The 19243-nt window shown below is 36.0% G+C and overlaps 2 protein-coding genes and 1 long non-coding RNA gene across 7 annotated transcripts in view; 2 read left to right on the plus strand and 1 right to left on the minus strand.

The window, feature by feature from the left end:
- Nucleotides 1-2113: 2113 nt before the first annotated feature.
- On the minus strand, nt 2114-10099 carry LOC105041148 (protein DETOXIFICATION 16). Of its 2 annotated transcripts, XM_010917989.4 has the most exons (8): nt 9758-10099; nt 7903-8447; nt 5832-5918; nt 4702-4758; nt 4386-4624; nt 3521-3639; nt 3336-3422; nt 2114-2697 (listed from the first exon to the last, which is right to left on the minus strand). In XM_010917989.4, the coding sequence occupies exons 1-8, from the start codon at nt 10097-10099 to the stop codon at nt 2641-2643; spliced, it is 1533 nt and encodes a 510-aa protein (XP_010916291.1). In that variant the 3' UTR covers nt 2114-2640. The 2 variants fall into 2 exon arrangements, with proteins under 2 accessions (XP_010916291.1, XP_019705165.1); XM_019849606.3 differs by lacking the exon at nt 5832-5918.
- Nucleotides 6423-9493, plus strand: LOC140856569 (uncharacterized). Its single transcript, XR_012139917.1, has 2 exons — nt 6423-6877; nt 9143-9493. It is a non-coding gene; the product is annotated as an uncharacterized lncRNA (long non-coding RNA).
- Nucleotides 10100-12998: 2899 nt separating the features above from the next.
- The window catches only part of LOC105041146 (leucine--tRNA ligase, chloroplastic/mitochondrial), a 31057-nt gene continuing 24812 nt past the window's right edge, over nt 12999-19243 (plus strand). For 3 of the 4 annotated variants that reach the window (XR_012139918.1, XM_073254251.1, XM_073254250.1), the window contains exons 1-6: nt 12999-13441; nt 16331-16475; nt 16555-16611; nt 18338-18457; nt 18680-18784; nt 18952-19175. Coding sequence is in view for 3 of the 4 variants with exons in the window: in XM_073254251.1 (XP_073110352.1) it covers nt 13119-13441; nt 16331-16475; nt 16555-16611; nt 18338-18457; nt 18680-18784; nt 18952-19175 (974 nt within the window). In the remaining variant the exon portion in view is untranslated. The remainder of the gene's footprint in view (nt 13442-16330; nt 16476-16554; nt 16612-18337; nt 18458-18679; nt 18785-18951; nt 19176-19243) is intronic. The other variant, XM_010917986.2, reaches the window with a different exon arrangement.

Below are 19243 nucleotides of genomic sequence, written 5' to 3' on the forward strand. Positions count from 1 at the left end.
ATCATATCTCCTCAGGAAAAAAAAAAGAAAAGAAAAAGAAACAAAAGGCCACCACCATTGGTACGTTCCGCCACTTGGGTGTCTCCTGCGCCTCCATCATGTCTGTCTTTCCCATCAATGCTCATTTGCTAAATCACACTCCCATATGTTTCGCCATGGCTTCTCGAAAGAGTTCTGAATTTAAGATCATGCTGGTTGTTTGGGAAGGCCTCTCTTATATGTTTATGCTAGCGTAGAGTTAATGTACTTTCTTATTTTAGTTTATTAATGCTCGAGCATGTTTAGATCCTATTTAGCCGAGTGTGTCAGAAAATATTTTCTAGTCTACAAAAAATATTTTGAGATAATACAGTGATTTTTAATGAAAAAATAAAAAACTGTTTTGGCACTGACTGAAAACTAAAAAAATTTATTTGAAAAATTTCTATTTTAAAGTTTTTTCCAAAAATACTTTTTAATTTATGTCGAAAATTTTTTTAATTTAAATAATTTTTTAATGATAAAAATATTCATTAATAAATCTCATAATTATACATATTATATTATTATACTATAAATATAATATAATATAATAATAAATTAATATTATGATATATTATAAATATATAATATAATTCATTATAGTATTATTATATTATTAAAATATAATTTGATATAATAATATTTATGAATAATATAATATTATTATATTATAATAATATAATATAATATAATCTGTTATATTATAATTTATTATTAAATTATATTATAATCCATTAGATTATATTACATTATATATTACATCGTAATTATAATATGATTATATTATAGTGTATATTATATTATATTACATTATATGATTATACAATAAAATAATATTTTAAAATATAATAATATTTATGTTATAGACATATAATATAATCTATTATTATATAATAATACAATATAATATAATAATAATTTAATAATAATATAATATAATTATAATATAATAATATATTAGATTATAACTAATATATTATATGGTCTTGCTACGCCCCTCTACACTTGAATCTGAATCTTAGCACATTTGCCAATTGATTGTTGATCAATAAGCGGAGAGTCAATTTCTGATCTAAATAGGTGCAAGCTAGAGAAGCAATAATGTGGTTAAGGGAGAGCTACATTCTAAGGGATGTCGATGAGGCGGCCATCAACACGGCTACCATTCCTACTAGTTTTTCTTGCGAAGGTACATTTCTCTTTTACTGCAAGTTAGATGAATATTTTAACTAGCCATCTCAAGTTCTTTTCACTTGGAACTTCCAACCCCTGCAATCGGCTGATCGCGCTCTTTTATGTGATTCTGGCATCTATCTGTACTTTTTTTTTTTGGGTAAGATGGTTGTACTACACATAACATGTATAAATACATACACAAACTTGAAAAGAAGGAAGAGACGACTGGAGATCCCAGTAGATCCCACAAGATAGCCCCCGTGAATATTAATGTCACCAAGAGTATCCATATTTCACAAGTGAATATTAATAGGTACAAAATAAAGTGACCCTTATCTCCGGATCCTACTATTCATGGAAAAAGAAAAACACACTCGCGCTAAATCCTGATGTGTTTTTCCCTTTTTTGTCCTGAGGTACTCACTTTACAGATCAATAGGTTAGAGCTTAGAACACCTGCAAATAAATTTTATGAGAGGGGTTCAGATGGTTAAAATTGCTCTCCCATAATACAATTCAATCCCCTTTGGTAAGCTTTTACTGCTTATATCAAATCTAACGTTCTTTTGTTCATGCACGGAACCTCTGTGTTCATCCACAGAGCCTTATTGCATGGCTAATGAATACCATATTGTGGTATTTTATCCTTGCCGTGGCTTTTGCAGGCCAAAAGCTAGCAGTCCTGACTCCTGAGGCACGCTACAATTTACTCCTAGCGGCCAATACCAATATAAGCGAGGTACATGTGACCTGTCAAAAATTAGCTAATGTTTTTGCATTCTACATTAATAATGCAATAGAAAATGCGCTTTATAAAAACAAAGGCAAAAATAAGAACATGCACTGGTGTTCAGTGGCGATGATATCAGATGCCAAAATTTGATGTCACTGAGATGGAGATAATAATAACAGTGCCTAAACAAGAAGGAAAGAAATGCATCCCCATTGCATCAAAGGTACCAACTTTGAGAGAAACTTCAGTAAGTTTCACAAGCATTTATTTCCAGTTCATAATATAGCAAATTAAATAACTGAAATCTTTCTTTACTGAATTGTAGTTTTGATTTTTTTTTTTCTTCACTTGCACCTGCGCTTATGACTCCCTCCAGGGGTACCAAGAGATGCAACTATTCTTGGATTCAGTCTATGGCCGTCAAGGTTCAGAATGAGAGGCCCTTATGCACACTTTCAGACTTTAGCTACAACCTGGAGCTGCCATCAAACTTCTCAGTTCTAGTGCTTGCAGCATGTACAGAGCCACCAAATGAAGCACTGCCTTTTTCCCTCGAATTCAAGAAAGATCTTACAGGAGATGGTAGAAAAGAGTCATACATTTCATATCTTCAAGTCTTGATATTTCCAAAATGAATCTTCAAGAATCATCTCTGCATCCATGAGAGATTAATTGAAAGGAATGCTAAGAGACAAGACTGTCAAGTATCATCATAGAGCTTCTGCAGTGCTAGCAAAGTTGCAAGCTCTACTCTTTGCCTTCCTTGCCTGCAGAAGTAAGCATACAATGGGAAGGAAGAGAAAAGTTAACTTCAGTTCATGAGAATAAAGTCAAAGAAAAGCAAACTCATAATTATCAATTCTCAACAAAGATTTAGATGTCATTGTTACAAATTCTTTCCTTTGGTCCAATAGAATATGTCAAACCTTTGGAATTGGAGGACCATAATTTTAACTTCTTGCTTTGGTGGCGAATGAAAATGCAGATAAATTAAGTCAACTAGCACTATTTAACTAATATAAGCAAGGAACACAAACTTGTCAGAACTATTGAGGTCTGCATTAAGAGAAAAATCTTAGAGAATTATACCAGTCAAAGTACATGCACTCAAATTGCTGCACAGAAAACTGTGAATTCTCTATGAATTTGAGAAGAAAAATGTTATAGAATTATACAAGCCAAAGTACATGCACTCTCATGTTGCTGCACAGAAAAACGTGAATTCTCTACAACTTTGAGGAACACAGTTGCAGGAAAGAATCATACTTTCTGGAAGAGTGTGTGTGTTTGTGTGTGTTCTTCAAAGGCATCCAGTCACAGAAAAACAAGATCCTCTGCAAATACTAAAAGGGATACCAAGACATATTTATGTATACATCTGGCAAGTCACATGTAAATCACTTACTTCTTGGTTCCAATCAGTACAAAGCATCATGGCAACAAGAATTGTAACTTGTACAATTAGTGCACATATGATTCCCATCCAAAGTCCCTGGTGCAACAATGCTACAATTAGAAAAATAAAAGTCGAGAAGAAGTCTCGCATCAGATAGAGAGTTCAAATAATATACAGTTGCAGATAAGACCCACCTTGCCGCCAACATGCAAGACAAAAGCAAAGAGGATAGCAGAAGGAATACCAACAACATAATAAGCTCCAAGATTGACTAAAGAACAGATCTTCTGCAAACCACATCCTCTAGCAGCACCTAAAGTTTCAAGGTTCAGTATGCACAGACACCCAAAAAAATCATGGCATACAGTTTGACAAAATAATTTTTCAAAAGATATATTAAATCTACATATATTAAATGAGGCTTTTCTTTACTTAAAAGGGGGGAAAAAATAGAAGATACAACCTCTATTATAAATAGAACAAGGTTGGTAATTGAAAAAAGCACTGGCAGAAACAAGAATAATTCAGCATCTGCCTGAGCTGATTATGTTGCATGATTTAAAATAAAAGATAGAAATGATGAATAAATTCAACTTAATAATCATATGACTTTGTTGGCAAGTCAAGTTCGAGATGGTATCCAAGTCAAAACCCTAACAAGTCAAATCAAAGGGACGACTATGACTGAGTAATACGTCAACACTGGTAATATGTCAATTCCTTGGAAGATCAATCTTGTGGTAAGTATACATTTAAGTTGATTCAAACAAAGAATGATAAATTTTGTGAACCCATTTATAGATCATATAAAATCCATGACCAAGTCTCATCCAGGTTATACCCTATCATGCCGCATCAGACTGTCATGTTAGATAATCATGGATGGTTGGTCTGTTGAGCACTGCAAATTGTTAGGAACATTTAGGGTCTGAAAGGTTCACTTGGCCAACTTATAGATCCACTCGGGACAATTTTAAAGCATGGTTTAGAGGCTTATTCTTATATCAGTAAATTGAGAAACCTTAACTGGAGAAACTGGATATAATCTGTAGTTCAAACCTGATAGTGTGCATTGTATTCCATCCATAAAGTCAGAGGTTGCAAGAATTGGCATCATTACTGACACATATTTTGCTACTTCTTCTTCATTGCTATATAAGTAGCCCCAGACATGCCGTACAAGAATAGTGAGCAAAGCTACCATCAAACCCTCTGTGATAGCCATGATAAGTGCAGCATACACTGATAAGCGTGCAGCTTGTGGGTTTCCACCACCTAATTCATTTGAAACTCTTATACTGCAAAAAAGGTACATAAGTATCAATTGATGGCAAAGTTGTATTAAAAAATTACCAGAACAGTTAGCTCAACTAACCTCACTGCACTGCCAAGACCAGTTGGAATCATATAAACCATCCACATAGTGTTGAGGCTGGCAAAATAAGTTAAGAGTTATTTGGCGACACCTTCATACTAAAATGGCAAACTATTTTAAAGGCACACTGGCAGATAGGTAACTTTAAGGGGAAAAAATTGATGAGCATGATAGTGTACTGCCTGAGAAGAAAGGCATGGTTAGAATTTGACTGGAAGTCTAAATGTAAGTTGGAAATGTTAAAAAGCTGGATGCAAAAGAAGGGAGAGCATAAAGGATTCTGTAATTGTCAGATGGGTTAATGGATCCATATTAAAGAAGTAAGCTGACAAATCCTAAATCCAAAAAATGGGAAGCAATTTCTGCATTGCATCTAAACTTCAACTAGAAAATGAAGCAGATTCACTTGCCACAAGATTTACGCCTGTATGCAAGACACAAACCTAGTCATAGCATGTATATATATACTACATAAAATTCATGCATGGACTCAAAACAAAAGAAAACACCCATAAACATCACACTTCACCAAAATTATACCCAAGCATCCCAAAATGCCCACCCTAGACTTCCTTCAAGAAGGATACCAATATTACTGCCACTGTATTGGAACGTGGTCCTCCCTGTGCTGACAAGCATAGTTAGAAAGTCTTTCAGTAAACAGATTAAACTACCCCAACAACTAATGGATTCACATATCTAGACATATTTAATTTATATTGGTTACAGTAAATTGTCATCTGAGCTTTTACACAACTGTTAACATATTTAGAAATCTAGATACATGGTTTAGGCACTATGTTTACCATGTCTGCATGATATATTAATGTTTTGCACTATCTACCAATTTGTATCCATTTTCTGTCAAATCAATATAATCTTTACAATATTGTATATTTGCATAAACCAGTCTTTCTTATAAACATGTCACGTTTTCTTCCCTAAAATAAAGAGAAGTCTATAGGTCTTTCCTCTTCCCAGAACTATTCTAAGGTAAGCTGTTAAATAGCCAATCTATGTATATAAACCATCTCTGGAGACACGAGGGGCTGTGGCATGTGACTACTGCTCTGCCAGCTTGACAACCTCATTGCAAACTATTGGAAAAATGGAAATTTTTAGTTGCTAACCTGATTGAAAGTACTGAAGTCTCTAGCTTTGGATTGGGAAGTAGGCCAGACAAGAGAACCACCATCTCGAATGACCAATACTCCAAGCTGTATCAATACAGAGAAATAATCAATTTTTAGATGTCGGGTAGCCTGTTACAGCATAATAAGGAACAAGATGTTTCCATCCAGGAGACTTAATCAAGTTAAACTGAAAATAGCTTAACAAGCAAGGTTAATATGAAACAACCCCATTGAGCAACATGGACTCTAGGCAGCCAAGTCAACAACATAAAGAAAACATTGTGGCAGAGAAAAAAATTAAATCTGTCAACAAAAGATGCAGAGCAATACCAGGTGCCATTGTCCTATCTTGCACATTTCGTTGTTAAAATATTGATTGTACCAAGGCTTTAAATCCCGTGGGATGGGGCATCTCGGTTTTTGCCTGGAGCAGGACGCCCCGCGTCCCGCCCCATCCCGGTGGCCATCCTGATCGGGCATCTTGATGGCCGTCCTAGCGCAAAATGGAGTCACGGGCAAGAATTTTTTTTTTTTTTAAGATGAGGACGAGGCCGTGCTTCGCATGATATCCCACCTCCATATTGCATGCACAGGTGCAATTGGACCACACAAATTCCACAGCGCCATGCTACCCCTTGTATTTCACCGATTCTGGATTGCACGCTCTCCACCATGTCCCATGCGAATCCCACGGTGGATAACACGCCACGCTACCCTTTGTATTTCATCGATTCTGGATTGCACGCCATACACCATGCATATCCTTCGGGATTTGCCCTAAGTGGCTGCATCCAAAGAAGCCGCGCAAGAGCCCGGAGGCTCCATATCTCCGAGCCCTAATTCCTTCCCCTTCGCTGCCGCCTTCAGTCCTCTCTCTTCCCTCCTCCCTCTCCGGCCTCTCGATTGGCTCTCTCCCGGTGTGCTCTCCTCTCCCAGCCTCTCTCCTGACGTGCTCTCCTCTCAAAAAAATGGAGTCAAAGGAGAAGACGATGCTCCCTCCGATGACAATGCTGATGCCGACTTGCCAGTAGAAAAGGAAAGAGGTCGGTACCCCTTCTCAGCTTCTTCATTCTTCAACACGTTTGAAGCATCATCACCAAAAAGAAAAAAATAGGGCACGACCGGGACGACCGTGCCGGTGCCTGATCCGATCAAGATGAAGCCAGGATGGCCAGGACCAAGGCCGAAAGTGCGGGACGGTCCTCATCCCGCCGGGACTTAAATCCTTGGATTGTACAGTGAACTGAGGCTTACCCCAATAGTCACCCAACTTTGCTTAATAACCAATGGTTCCAGGGTCGAGTCTTTGGCAGTGAATCTCCAAGAATTTGGACTTGGTTAATTATAATAAAGATGGGCCTTCCTCTTAATAACGAAAGGAAAAAAAGAGACACTGATAGTTCAGTCCATAACTCCATATTATCTATCATATGCATCTTCTAGTATCACACTTACATGTAGGAGGCTAATAAATTATAAAATGTATCATAAGAAACTCGCATTTCATTCATAATTTACTAGACTCAGGCACATGCAAAAGTTTCAAAGGGACCAAAATGATTGAGCCTGCAGGTTTAAAGCACAAGGTGCACGGAAAGGAATCAGTAACAGAGTATAGAAAAATGATGCAGTCACATTCAGTATCAAATGTATAAGATAATAAGGCATATTTTATTATCTTACCATACACATTTTAGATGCTCAACCATAAAGTCAAGATAGTTGCAAAACATTTGTTTAAGAATCAAACACTACATTCTATAATTATACATAGTTATAGCTTAACATGCTTGAACATTGAAGTCTACAGCTCACAGTAATGAAAGCCAAATATCCATGTGAATTCACCAGTTATGAGGTTAACTGTTTGAGATTTCTGTAAGCTAAACATGTTTCACTGGAATGGGAAAAGGGAAACATGAGACTGCATATATATTCTTTATGTGCCCCCCTACATGTGACTCAATCTAGTTCACTGCACCAGTTCCTATGAGACCTACACTACCAAGAATCAGTGTCACGGTTTGCAATAGAACTGTACACAAGAGCTACTATAAAGGGGACTTACCAAGTCATAAATGCTGAAGGAACAGCAAGTCTTAGGAAGTTGAGGATATCATGTAATGCCTCCACTGATAGACCTGTCCAAGTCTTCTTGCAAGCTTGAGAAAACTTGACATAAGTTGCTAACAGAAACACATTGATCCAATATGATATGGTGGTTGCCATTGCAGCACCCTTGTTGCCTAGGTCAGAATTGTACACTAGAATCCAGCACACAATAATGTGGAGCAATACAGTTATTCCAGATGTTAACAACATTGGAAACACGATATTTTGGGTTTGCAGAAACCTCACATAGCATTGAAGCAAACCATAGGCAAAAAGGCCGGGAATCAACCAACAAGCATATAGTCCAGCTTCCATTGAAATCTCTGGATTTTGACCAACAGCCATGAGAATTTGGCTAGTGTAGGCCCAAATAAAAGCCAGAGGAATACTTGCAAGGAGAAGAACAAGCATAGCCCTTTGCATATGTATACCAAGCATATGATATTGTTTTGCACCATAACTCTGCCCACACAGGGTGTCCAATGCACTTGCCATTCCCAACTAGTTATTGGTGAAAAAGAGGAAGAGAATTTTATTAACTGAACTGGCTTAAAAGATATTGCTAATAACAAAATAATTACATATGGTATTGAATTGCAAACAATCACCCAGAAGAATTTTAAACTTTAGCGAGCAGAAGGAAACAAGCTTCACAGGAATGGCTAAAGCAAGTTGAAAAAGATTGGTTAGCAATTACCTTAACCTTTAAACCTGGCAACTAGTCTACCAGATATTGTATTATTACTTACAGTTTCTGATTGAAACATAATCTAGCAATTAGTTTGAGTTTGATCGAGCCAAAGACCCTTGTAATCAATAATTTACTGCAGTTCAGAAAGGCATGAACAATTGGACTTAAATCATCTTCAGCCGCCGGAAATTATGCTATCTACATGGTCTCAATTTTGGTGGTTAGGGTATTCAGTATTTGGAAAAGTTTTTGGATTGGCTCTCAACCTGAAGGCAACCCTTTTAACTGGTAATTAAGATCCTAGCCAGACAATCTTTGAACAGGAGAAGGAGAGAAAATGAAACTTAGAAGGCCAATCGGCAGGCAGAAGGCCAAACTTCTTAGTTATTCAATTGCTATCAAATGCACTTGCTTAATTTCCTTCATCTCCTCCTCTTTTATCACCCTGCTTATATTTTGAGGTATGTGCATTTCTCCCTGACCCTAAAAGTTTTTCCTCTTCCAGGTTTGCCATTTTGTAATTTGGATCAAGGAGATAATCGGTTCTTTTCCTTCTGAAACACAATCAGTATTCTTCTTCATAGAGCCAAGTTATTGTGTGTTTAGACTAGTCGAGCTAATTATGTAGCTAGAGAAGAATATTTGAGCACTGGTTATATAAGGCACCCGCAAACTTCTTGATGGATGATCAGCTTCAAGCATGCAACCCAGATAATCAGAATCTTTTCAAAGTATAGATATGTAAATAATAGTTTTTTTTTTTTTTTTTTTTCTATTCTTTGTTTTGCCCCACAAACTGCATCAAAAACGTATATTTTGTATACTTAATTTATTCTCCTTCATGTTTTTTTCTCAACCCACCAGCAAAAATCCAATTTTTTACACAAATACCTACTCTCAATCATAAAATAGGGGAGGAAGGGATCTCATATTTACGCTAGCAAATAGCAAAGAAGCAGCAAGCCAGAGGAGGCAACATGGGACTACTACAAATTGTAAACAAACGAATCCAAGCATCCAATAGAGACAAGAGATCTCAAATTCTAGTAGCTGATGGACTCCTAGCATTCTAATCGTCATCCAAGGCGGCAAATGAGAAGGAGGCGAGAAATCCACATACCAGAACACTGAAGCCGGTGACGTTGGCGAAGGAAGTGGCCATGGATGCGCCGGAAAGGGGGAGCTCTCCGAGGTGGCCAACGAACATGACCGCGATCACCTGGATGGAGTAGTGGAGAAGGCTCACCGCGATCAGAGGCCCCGCAAGCCACAGCTGCCTCCTCACCTCGGCGACGATCCCGCCGGCGTCGTCGCTCCGAGAGCAGAGGGAGCAGAAGAGATCCTTCTCTCCTCCTTCTCCTGCTACTACTACTGCTCCAGTACTGCAGCTAGATCCTCCTCTCTCGGGGATCGGGGTCGGAAGGAGTGGAGAGGAGTCCAGACCTCCCCCTTCTCCTCTCATTTCTCCGCTCTCTGGTACGACGGTCAACGGATCTTCTGGAACAGATTTATTTATCGGTCTAGGATCAGCCACAGCCGCCAAGATCGATCTTTATGTATATTATAGAGTCGTGTAGCAGCAGTACAACCGGGTGGGAGACCTCTTTTACGGCTACGGCCAAACGAATCTAAATTCATGGAACAAAATTCCAGTTAAGCGAGCTTGCACAGGTGTGGTTTTTGTTACCATCTTTCTGTTATCATGTTGCCGACCGGCTTGGTTTATGAAGATAGTTAAGATTATTACGATAAGGCTGCATTTGGTATCGTTAGTTTTTTTCTTAAAAAAATTAAAAACAAAAAATCTATTTTTTCAAAAAAAATCTTTTACAAAAAAATATTTATTTATTTTTTAAATAAATAATAAAAGTGATATATCATAAGAAAATCAGAACCATAAAATTAAGCAAGCAACGAGTGGATGGGTGGAGGGAGAAGAGTCACCAAAGACAATATAGTGAGAAGCCTGCTCGATCTAACTGTCATATGTCGAAAATTGTTAAATATTGTCACTCTCGAGAGAACAAACGAATAGATAACTGACGGTGGAAAACAGATATCGCAAATAATTGAATAGATACGGAGAATGAAAGAATGACGATGGAAGATGGATGCTGGAAATGAATGAACGAATGAACGGAAGATATGACGAGATTGAGAAGGATGACAGCGAGGCGACGGAAGAAGTTACTCGAGAGACGGACAGTAATGGGAAAGAGGAGGGTGGCGAAGACCTCGAAGAGGTGGAAATACGGCATTGAGATTGGCATTTGGGAGATTAGGCGGAGGGGATGAGAGAAGGATAAAAATTTATTTTTTAAAATATAAAAGTGAAAATTTTTTTTTTAAACGATAAAAATTATTTAAAATATATATATATATATATATATATATATATTTTCTATATCAAATTTTATGTTTTTATTATAAAAAAAATAGGAAAAAAGAACGATACAAGACACAGGGTTCTCGAAAAAAATTCGAACCATTTATACTTTAATCTTGGCTTTTAGTTACCATCTTTTTATTTCATAGTTGTGAACCAGTTTAGTTGATTAAATTGCTAATGATTATAAAATTTATTAAATTACTAATAATTTTATATTATTATAAAATTTATTATCATATCGAGTTAGATGAATCACGAAAATCCCTACCCCAACCTCCCTCCCCAAAGAAAAAAATTGTTATTATTTTATTTATTGATTTTTTGTTGATCCACTTGGTTAATTTTTGAAACCCTATACTAAGTTGGAGAAAAAGATAACAAAGACTTCTTCGTGGATGGCTATATTACCAAGGATGGCGTATCTTTTTTTTTTTTTTTTACATGATTAGATTTTTTTTTCTTTTAAGGTGAAAGAGGCGAGAATAATGCTTATATTAGGGAGGATATGGTCCCAAATTTGATAATTTTTTAATTAAAATAAAAGAAGACGACAATAACTAGTGAATTATTAGTGGAGTTTTGTTATTTATTTATTTTTCAAACTTCTAAATAAAATGCACATATAGAGATAGGGATTGACTATGTTTCTTTTTAAAGAAGCAAATATCAACTATTCTTGAGTCTAAAATTAATGGCAAGACATTTAAATTGAGGATCCATATTGTTGGCCATAATATATATATATATATAACATCAATATATGTTAATATTTAAATTAACAAAATACAGTGTCATAAAATTACTGATATGTAATTTTTGATTGCTAAATATTTGTTGGTGGTATATTTTATGATGAATGATGTGAGTTTTTAATTTGAATGCCCTATTATTGTTTTTAAATTTCAAAGGTCCAAACACCTCTTTTTAAGAGGACTAATATCCATCTTAAGTATATATCTGCTCACAAGTTAATTCTTTTTAATTTTAAAAGGATGTTGCTGTTGAAATATAGCACGACAGCTTTGTTGTTATTAGTTGCGATGAAAATGATGATAGCAAGGAGAGGTGGGAATTTTGAAACATTCATCAAAAGAAATAAAGTAGCAAAATAGTATAGAGATCTGGTAAGCCTTGATGTTCTATAATTGCTTACAATTCTTGAGGCAATAAGAAAAAAATAAAGATATTCTGATCAATAAAATTATATTTCAAAGATTAGCACACAAATAGAAGTAAGTTAGATATTTCAACCCTTCATTTGGTAAAGAAAATTTCCTCAAATTTTTTTTTTATTAACATCTCAAAAGGCCACCACATATAATATATTCGATGTACATATATCAGACATAATTTTTTTAATATTAATTTAATTATTCCTTCGTTATAGAATCATATCCAAAAATAATAAGATAATATATTAGAATTGTTTTATTACAAATATGAAAATTTAATTAAAATTTGATATTATTTTTAATAAAAAATATATAAAATATTTATTAAATCCGTCTATGAATATATTGATGCCTTTGCTTGCAAATTCATTGGCTCTTGCGTTGTTTGGTTTAGCTAGTCATAATGAATGCTGGCTATATCCTTCCTCCATCAATTCTCTCTAGGAAGAATATGGGTTTTGTTTCCATATTTCTCAGGCAATCAACATCTTAAGCTGAGAGTATTTATTTATTTATTTTTTAATAAATGAAATCCAAGTCAGTTAAATGAGTGTAATCCCGAATTGGACAGACTGCAGTAACGGTAACTAAGTAACTAACGCCAGGAGCGTCAGAACGAAAAAACGTATGTGGATGGCTTCAGTGTCAAATACCACTGTACAGATGTCTATGTGTGCGCGAGCGTTCGTGCGGCGTGTGGGTAAAATAAGAAATTTAGAGGGATATATGCAAACTACAAACTCCGGTAAAGTTGCGCCATATTTTAGCACGCGCAGCGCACGCGTTTTATTTCCGTGCGGGCTTCTTTATCCGATCCAGTCCGTTCCACCACTCCACCACAATTCCACACCACACCCGCCGCCCTCCCCACCCCCCAATCTCTCGCTCCCCCATCCCCCGTTTGTTTTCTTGATCCAAGAATGCAAGCTCCAATACAAACGCGGGCTCCGCTGCGAATCCAATCCCTCCCCTCCGCTTCCACTCTTCGCTTTCCCCTTCCCTTCGTGGTTCTGCCCCGTACCAGCCGCCGGCTGGTTAGAGTCCGGTGCTGCGCCGCCGGCGGTGGTGGCAATGGCAACAATCCGCGGTCGCCGGCGCAGCAGCAGCGGAGGTCGTACCCATTCGACGAGATAGAGCCGCGGTGGCAGCGGTACTGGGAGGAGAACCGCACGTTCCGGACTCCCGACGAGGTCGACACCTCCAAGCCCAAGTGCTACATCCTCGACATGTTTCCCTACCCCAGGTAACGTCTTCGGTCATGGCCACGTCGAGAGACAATTCGTTATCTTGCGAAAAGATTTGATCTTGAGTTGATTTTAGTTAGTTTTCATGGGAATGATGAGAGCCTACAGGATATCTTGTGAAAAGATTTGATCTTGGGTTGATATTAGTTACCTTTGAGTAAAGAGAAACAAGAAAGACATTTCTTTTTGAAAAAGAAAGCGTTCTTCTTTCCTATTTGCGGTGAAGACAAGAAGGATGGTTTCTTTTTGAAGAAACAAAGGTTCTTGCTTCCTATTTATACCTATGTAGATTCTATATTTTGTTTTATTTTTGACGTGCTTGTTTTGATTTGTCTTTTGAAGAAAAATAATTTGTGACCCGAGCATATTGGTACGATAGTCGTGCATCGCGAAGGATATGTAGTAAATGCTATAACAAAGACTAGGTGTTAGATGTTTGATAGCTGTTTTGTCAAAATGATGAGGGTTACATTGAAAGATTTGCTTCATAAATTGGTTAGTAATTAGTCATTGTACAGACGCCATCCCCTTTAAAAGAGAAAGGATATAACCTGATGACTCTATGCTTTGCAAGAAGACAGTTTATATACACTCAATAATTATAAGTGAATTTAGCTTAAACAGATGTGCTTGTTGGGATCCATCCTGAAAAAAAGGGAAGCTAAATTTAATTATCAAATTTTCTGTCTCAGTTTTGTTTGAATTTGGACTCCAAGAAGACCTTATCTTGACCCATCCATGTTCATATTTTTACTAAATCCAAATGCAACTTGACATGCAAATTCAAGATGATTTACAAAACTGGGTGAATCAATCACAAAGAACATTATGTACCAGCAAATTAAACAAATCTACAAGATTAAATGCCAAAATTAAAGTCCCAGAAGGTGATGTCCAAGGAAAAGCTGTTTCTTTTCTGTCCTTCTGAGCCGCAGTGCTGAGTATCATTTTTTTGGCACCCTTTTTTGTTATATTTATTTTAAATAAATTCAAGGACATGTTATGCTGTTAAGGGGATGGGTTAGGAGAGTGAGATTTGATGAGAAGATTTCAAGTACATTGTAAGCAAAGGGCATATATGAGAAGGGTTTTGAATGCAGGCTTTGTTCATCAGAATTTCTTTGGTGGAGGTTTACTTGGTTGGAGTAGAAAGGTGAGTAGGGTTTCAAAGTTTCAATTGATTTATACTGGTGTCATGAAAAGTTCTTTGGTAAAATATTAGAAGCTCAGGCACTTCTCTTTACACTGGGTTATCGTGAACGTGAAGAAGAGCACAGATGACAAGGAAATATCAGAAAGGTTTCTGCTTCTTTCTTGGTTTTAGAAGCTTAGAAAACTGAAGCTAAAACTAACATCCACAAAGGAAGATAGGAGTGCTGTCGCTTTGGGGGTACTTGAGTGGGTAGTGGCTTTGAGTCTAGGAAGCACAGATACGATACGGGACATGGATACGGTACAATATGGATACGGAGATACGACAAATTTTTAAAAATATAGGATATGATACGGCTGGGATACGGTATATTAAAAAATATAAAATTAATACAGAAGCATAAATACTCAAGATAAATTTAACATATAAACACAAATTATAAGTTCATAGCTTAAGAGCATCTATGTTTGAAAAATAAGCATCATTAATACATAAGTTATTACAAGCAAAAAAGCCAGTCATTTTAATGGCAAAATTCAGTACCCATTTTAAGCATCATTAAGCCATATCCCAGCTGTTTTAATGTTTCATTAATGGCAAAATTCATATCCCAACCGTATCCGATGCCGAAAAAATCAAAAAATAGAGGAAAAATAGCCGGGCATGCAGTGGGTATGTATCACACCATGTCCCTGGCATTTTCGTATCGGATATGTGTCCGACACGGGTACGGCAGCCCTTTTGCCGTATCCATGCTTCTTAGCTTTGAGTTTCTTGAGCTTGTTTGTCTTTTTGTTTTGTTAAATAAAGTCAAATCTACTAAAGATGAAATGATGGAGAAAGTTGCTATCAAATGCTGCAGTCTACTCTTTTCAAAAGAGTTGCTTAAGGTAATTTAGGATGTAAAACAAGATGGTGCCCCAGTGACAAGATCTGGACTCTCTAAATCTTTAGAAATATACAAATTCCTTATAAAGGAGAAAAGAGGATGGCATGCTGCCTCTTCTTCATTATCTTAATGCATTGTAATTTGGAAGTAAATGTTATCAAATTTTAGCATGGCATTACTGTTACAAGGTTGGGACTTTTCAGTGTTTGGGATTGCAGCTTCCTTTTTAAGTGTAAGTATGGCAGGTATTATGTTCCCTATTTGTTTTTTCCCCATTTTCAGTAGGAAAAGGACAATAGACTGGTAAAATATGTTGGAATGTAGTTGTTCAGCATTTGATGCTAGAATGCTGTACCTTGTGCTTTTTTGAAATTAAATTTTTAGAGCTTTTTTTTTTGGTTCCTTAGATGTTTTTGGACTACGTTTTTTTTCCCAACTTAAATTGGAAACCTAGATACTCTTAGGATTGTTGCCTTCATCATCTAAATATATGCTAAATTTTCCTTCTTTTTCAATAAAATTCTTTTTCAATATTTTTCTAAGGGAAGATTGTTAAAATAGAAAAGTCTCCATTCATTATCGGCAAGACAGCTATTTTTTCCTCTTTTTTCATGCCTTTTTGTGCTAAGTGGAATCAGAGATCGTGTGAAAATTTTCAGGCAAATATATGGTTCTCCTTCAATGGTTTTGTTATATTTTGTTCCTAGAACTCTGTCTGTATTATACAGTATATGTACTTGAGGCCCTTAAATTTTCAAATTGCAATATATATAATTTTAAGGTGATTTTGTTACGTAGAGAATCTTTTTTTTTTTACATTGAGTTTATATGTTATATCTTGTGCAGTGGAGCTGGATTACATGTGGGCCATCCCCTGGGATATACTGCCACTGACATTCTATCCAGATACAAGCGCATGCAAGGTTTCAATGTTTTACATCCAATGGGATGGGATGCATTTGGGCTTCCTGCTGAGCAGTATGCTATCGAGGTTTGCTAACCATTTTCTGGGACAAATAAGTTATTCTGATGACTTGCCCTCCTTCACTAATTTTATTCTTCATGCGCAGACAGGCACTCATCCGAAGATCACAACAAAGCAAAATATTGAACGCTTCAGGTCTCAGGTACTTAAAAGAATATTTACTATTATTTTGTCCCTAGAAGGGCTACACAAGTATGAATCCTGTGATGTAGCTCACTTTAACCTATAAAAAGCAAGGTTTTAGTTATGAGTGGCACTGAAATTCTTTGCCATTTTCTATAAAATTTTAGACGTGAGTGCTCTATTTGTCATGTATAACTATTCAAGAAATATCTTTAAGTGTAAAATGGGTGGAAAATGTCTCATCTAAATGAATTTTGGTCATTTGTTTTTGGCATTTAATGAACTGTTAGCAAACTGGCATCAAGGACAAGTACCCTGTATGTTTGCACCTTGAGTTTCATTTTATTGTGGTTAAATGATTATCTAGTGTTTTGCAAGTGCTCCATGCATAACTTGCTTTGCCCCACTAAGAGGTATTCATCAGTTCAACATCAAGTACTCATATGGCCAAATTTTAGATGTTGGAATAGTTCAGATCATTTTTTGATAAATATGCAACTTTATGTCCTTAAAACTGTATAAAAGTGGCTTAATTTCTGGATTTTCAATTCCAAAAATAACCCTTATCAGATTATTGTATTAAAAATTGAAATATTTATAATAATAACTCTAGTTAGATCACTCTCTTAAAAAGCTTAAAATATGCTAAAATTTAACACGCAACAAGGGAGTTTTGTATTGATGGACTTTGAGAGAAAATCTGATTTAGCAATGCAGAAGGAATTTAAAAATTTATAGAAAAGATATTCTAGTATCTTTGGACTTAGGTATTTTTAAAGGAGAAGGAAAAGAAATTTAAAAAGCTAGTTATTAATTAACTATATTCAGATATTTTTAGAATTAAATTTTCATTCAAAATTATCCCAAATCTAAAATCTTGAGCAGCCACAGGCATCCACACATGCATTATAACTAGTTTTACAAAATGTGGCTAGTACATATATTAGAAAAAACAGCATGATTGTTAGTCTTTTTTTTTTTTGTGTGTGTGTGTGTGTGACTCTCTCACATGAGGTTCACTGCAACTTCATTATGATACACATCATGGTCTCCTGAGGAGCTTTAGTTATGATGGTAGGAGATCAAGTAGTCAAACTATACGATGAACTAAGAGTCAACTAGTTCCACACAGTGCTGTGAGATCGAGTCAAGATTTGCTAGGCCCACACAGCATCTTGAATTCATGTTTGTTGCAATAAATCACCAACATAGTTTCATGATGAGAATAGCTCTGTCGTCATATGCAGGAAAGAAAAGTAGCAGTTCCAAACTATCACAGTTTGATGCACTACATATTGCAAATTTTCCTCATAATTTTCATGTTTGAAACTACTGGTCTAGAATCTTTCCCAATTTCATGATTGTGCGCTGCAGTCCCAACTTCTAACTATTGTTATGTCTTAGTGAAGACATAAAAAACTCATACCACACCTTTGTGAGAAATCAGTAGTAAGATACGAGAATCAGACCATGTTGATATTCTACTATATGCTTCTTTAAGTGGTCACCTAGCACTATAATTATATTGACACCTTTTTGGTCATTAAAAAGTCAAGATGTTTTTCTTTTTTCTGTGTAATGATGCCGCAATCAGATAATGCATAATTTATCCTTAGAGTTCCATGTATATCCTTATTATGGTTTAAGTTATAAACCAGTACAAAGTGCTGTTATATCCAAATATTCCTGCTCATATCCATGTTCTCATTTTTGTTTGTTTAACAAATTATTTTATTGTTTTGCAGCTCAAATCATTAGGTTTCTCATATGATTGGGATCGTGAAATATCCACGACTGAACCAGAGTACTATAAGTGGACACAATGGATTTTTCTTCAGCTGTTGAAGAAAGGACTTGCATACCAGGTCTTGAACACTTTTGTTTTTCACCTTGGAATCCTTCGGTTCTTTGTGCATGGATAATGTGACTGACAATCTGTTGCTCGAGTCATTGCATTCTTTATTTGTTTTCTTTCATGGAGTTTGTTTATGCACATTTTAGTTTTATTTTGTTCCTTTCATTGTGTCATTCCTGTGATATTTCTAGCAAGTCAAGCTAATACTGCTTTTTAATTATGGATGATTCAGGCCGAAGTACCTGTTAATTGGTGCCCTGCTCTTGGCACTGTTTTGGCAAATGAAGAGGTTGTGAATGGTGTTAGCGAACGAGGGGGTTATCCTGTAATAAGGAAGGTAATCTCTGAAAAATTATATGACCATCCAAAGCAACCTAATTTTTGTGCTTCTATTTTGTTTGGCATCTGTGTTAGTTGTGTTCCTAAGTTCTCCAAGTATTTGAATAATGCATATTTATTTTATCATTAATAATGAACATAGTGCCGTCCTGGTTCCCTGAGCAGCCAATGCAGCAATGGATGCTCAAGATAACTGCTTATGCTGATCGTCTTCTTGAAGATCTGGATGAACTCGATTGGCCAGATAGCATTAAAGAAATGCAACAGAATTGGATAGGTCGATCAGAAGGTGCCGAGCTAAAATTTAGTGTTGTTAGTACACAAGGATGTGAACATGGTGTAGAGCTACCTGTCTATACAACCAGACCAGACACCATTTTTGGTGCCACGTATGTTCTATTCATTCTGTTTATCATTATCAACAAAAGTATTAAATATTTTTCACGGACTTAGGATA

Source organism: Elaeis guineensis, chromosome 3 (genome assembly GCF_000442705.2).
Source record: "Elaeis guineensis isolate ETL-2024a chromosome 3, EG11, whole genome shotgun sequence".
In the NCBI taxonomy this organism is placed as follows: domain Eukaryota; kingdom Viridiplantae; phylum Streptophyta; class Magnoliopsida; order Arecales; family Arecaceae; genus Elaeis; species Elaeis guineensis.

What these genes read in the sequence shown, in the direction of transcription:
- LOC105041148 (XM_010917989.4), bottom strand. Translation starts at nt 10,099, where the DNA reads ATGAGAGGAGAAGGGGGAGGTCTGGACTCCTCTCCACTCCTTCCGACC. An exon ending in ACTTCAGTACTTTCAATCAG is followed by an intron (nt 4,759 to 5,831) that starts GTTAGCAACTAA and finishes TTATTTTGCCAG; the next exon opens with CCTCAACACTATGTGGATGG. An exon ending in AATACAATGCACACTATCAG is followed by an intron (nt 3,640 to 4,385) that starts GTTTGAACTACA and finishes TTGAAACTTTAG; the next exon opens with GTGCTGCTAGAGGATGTGGT.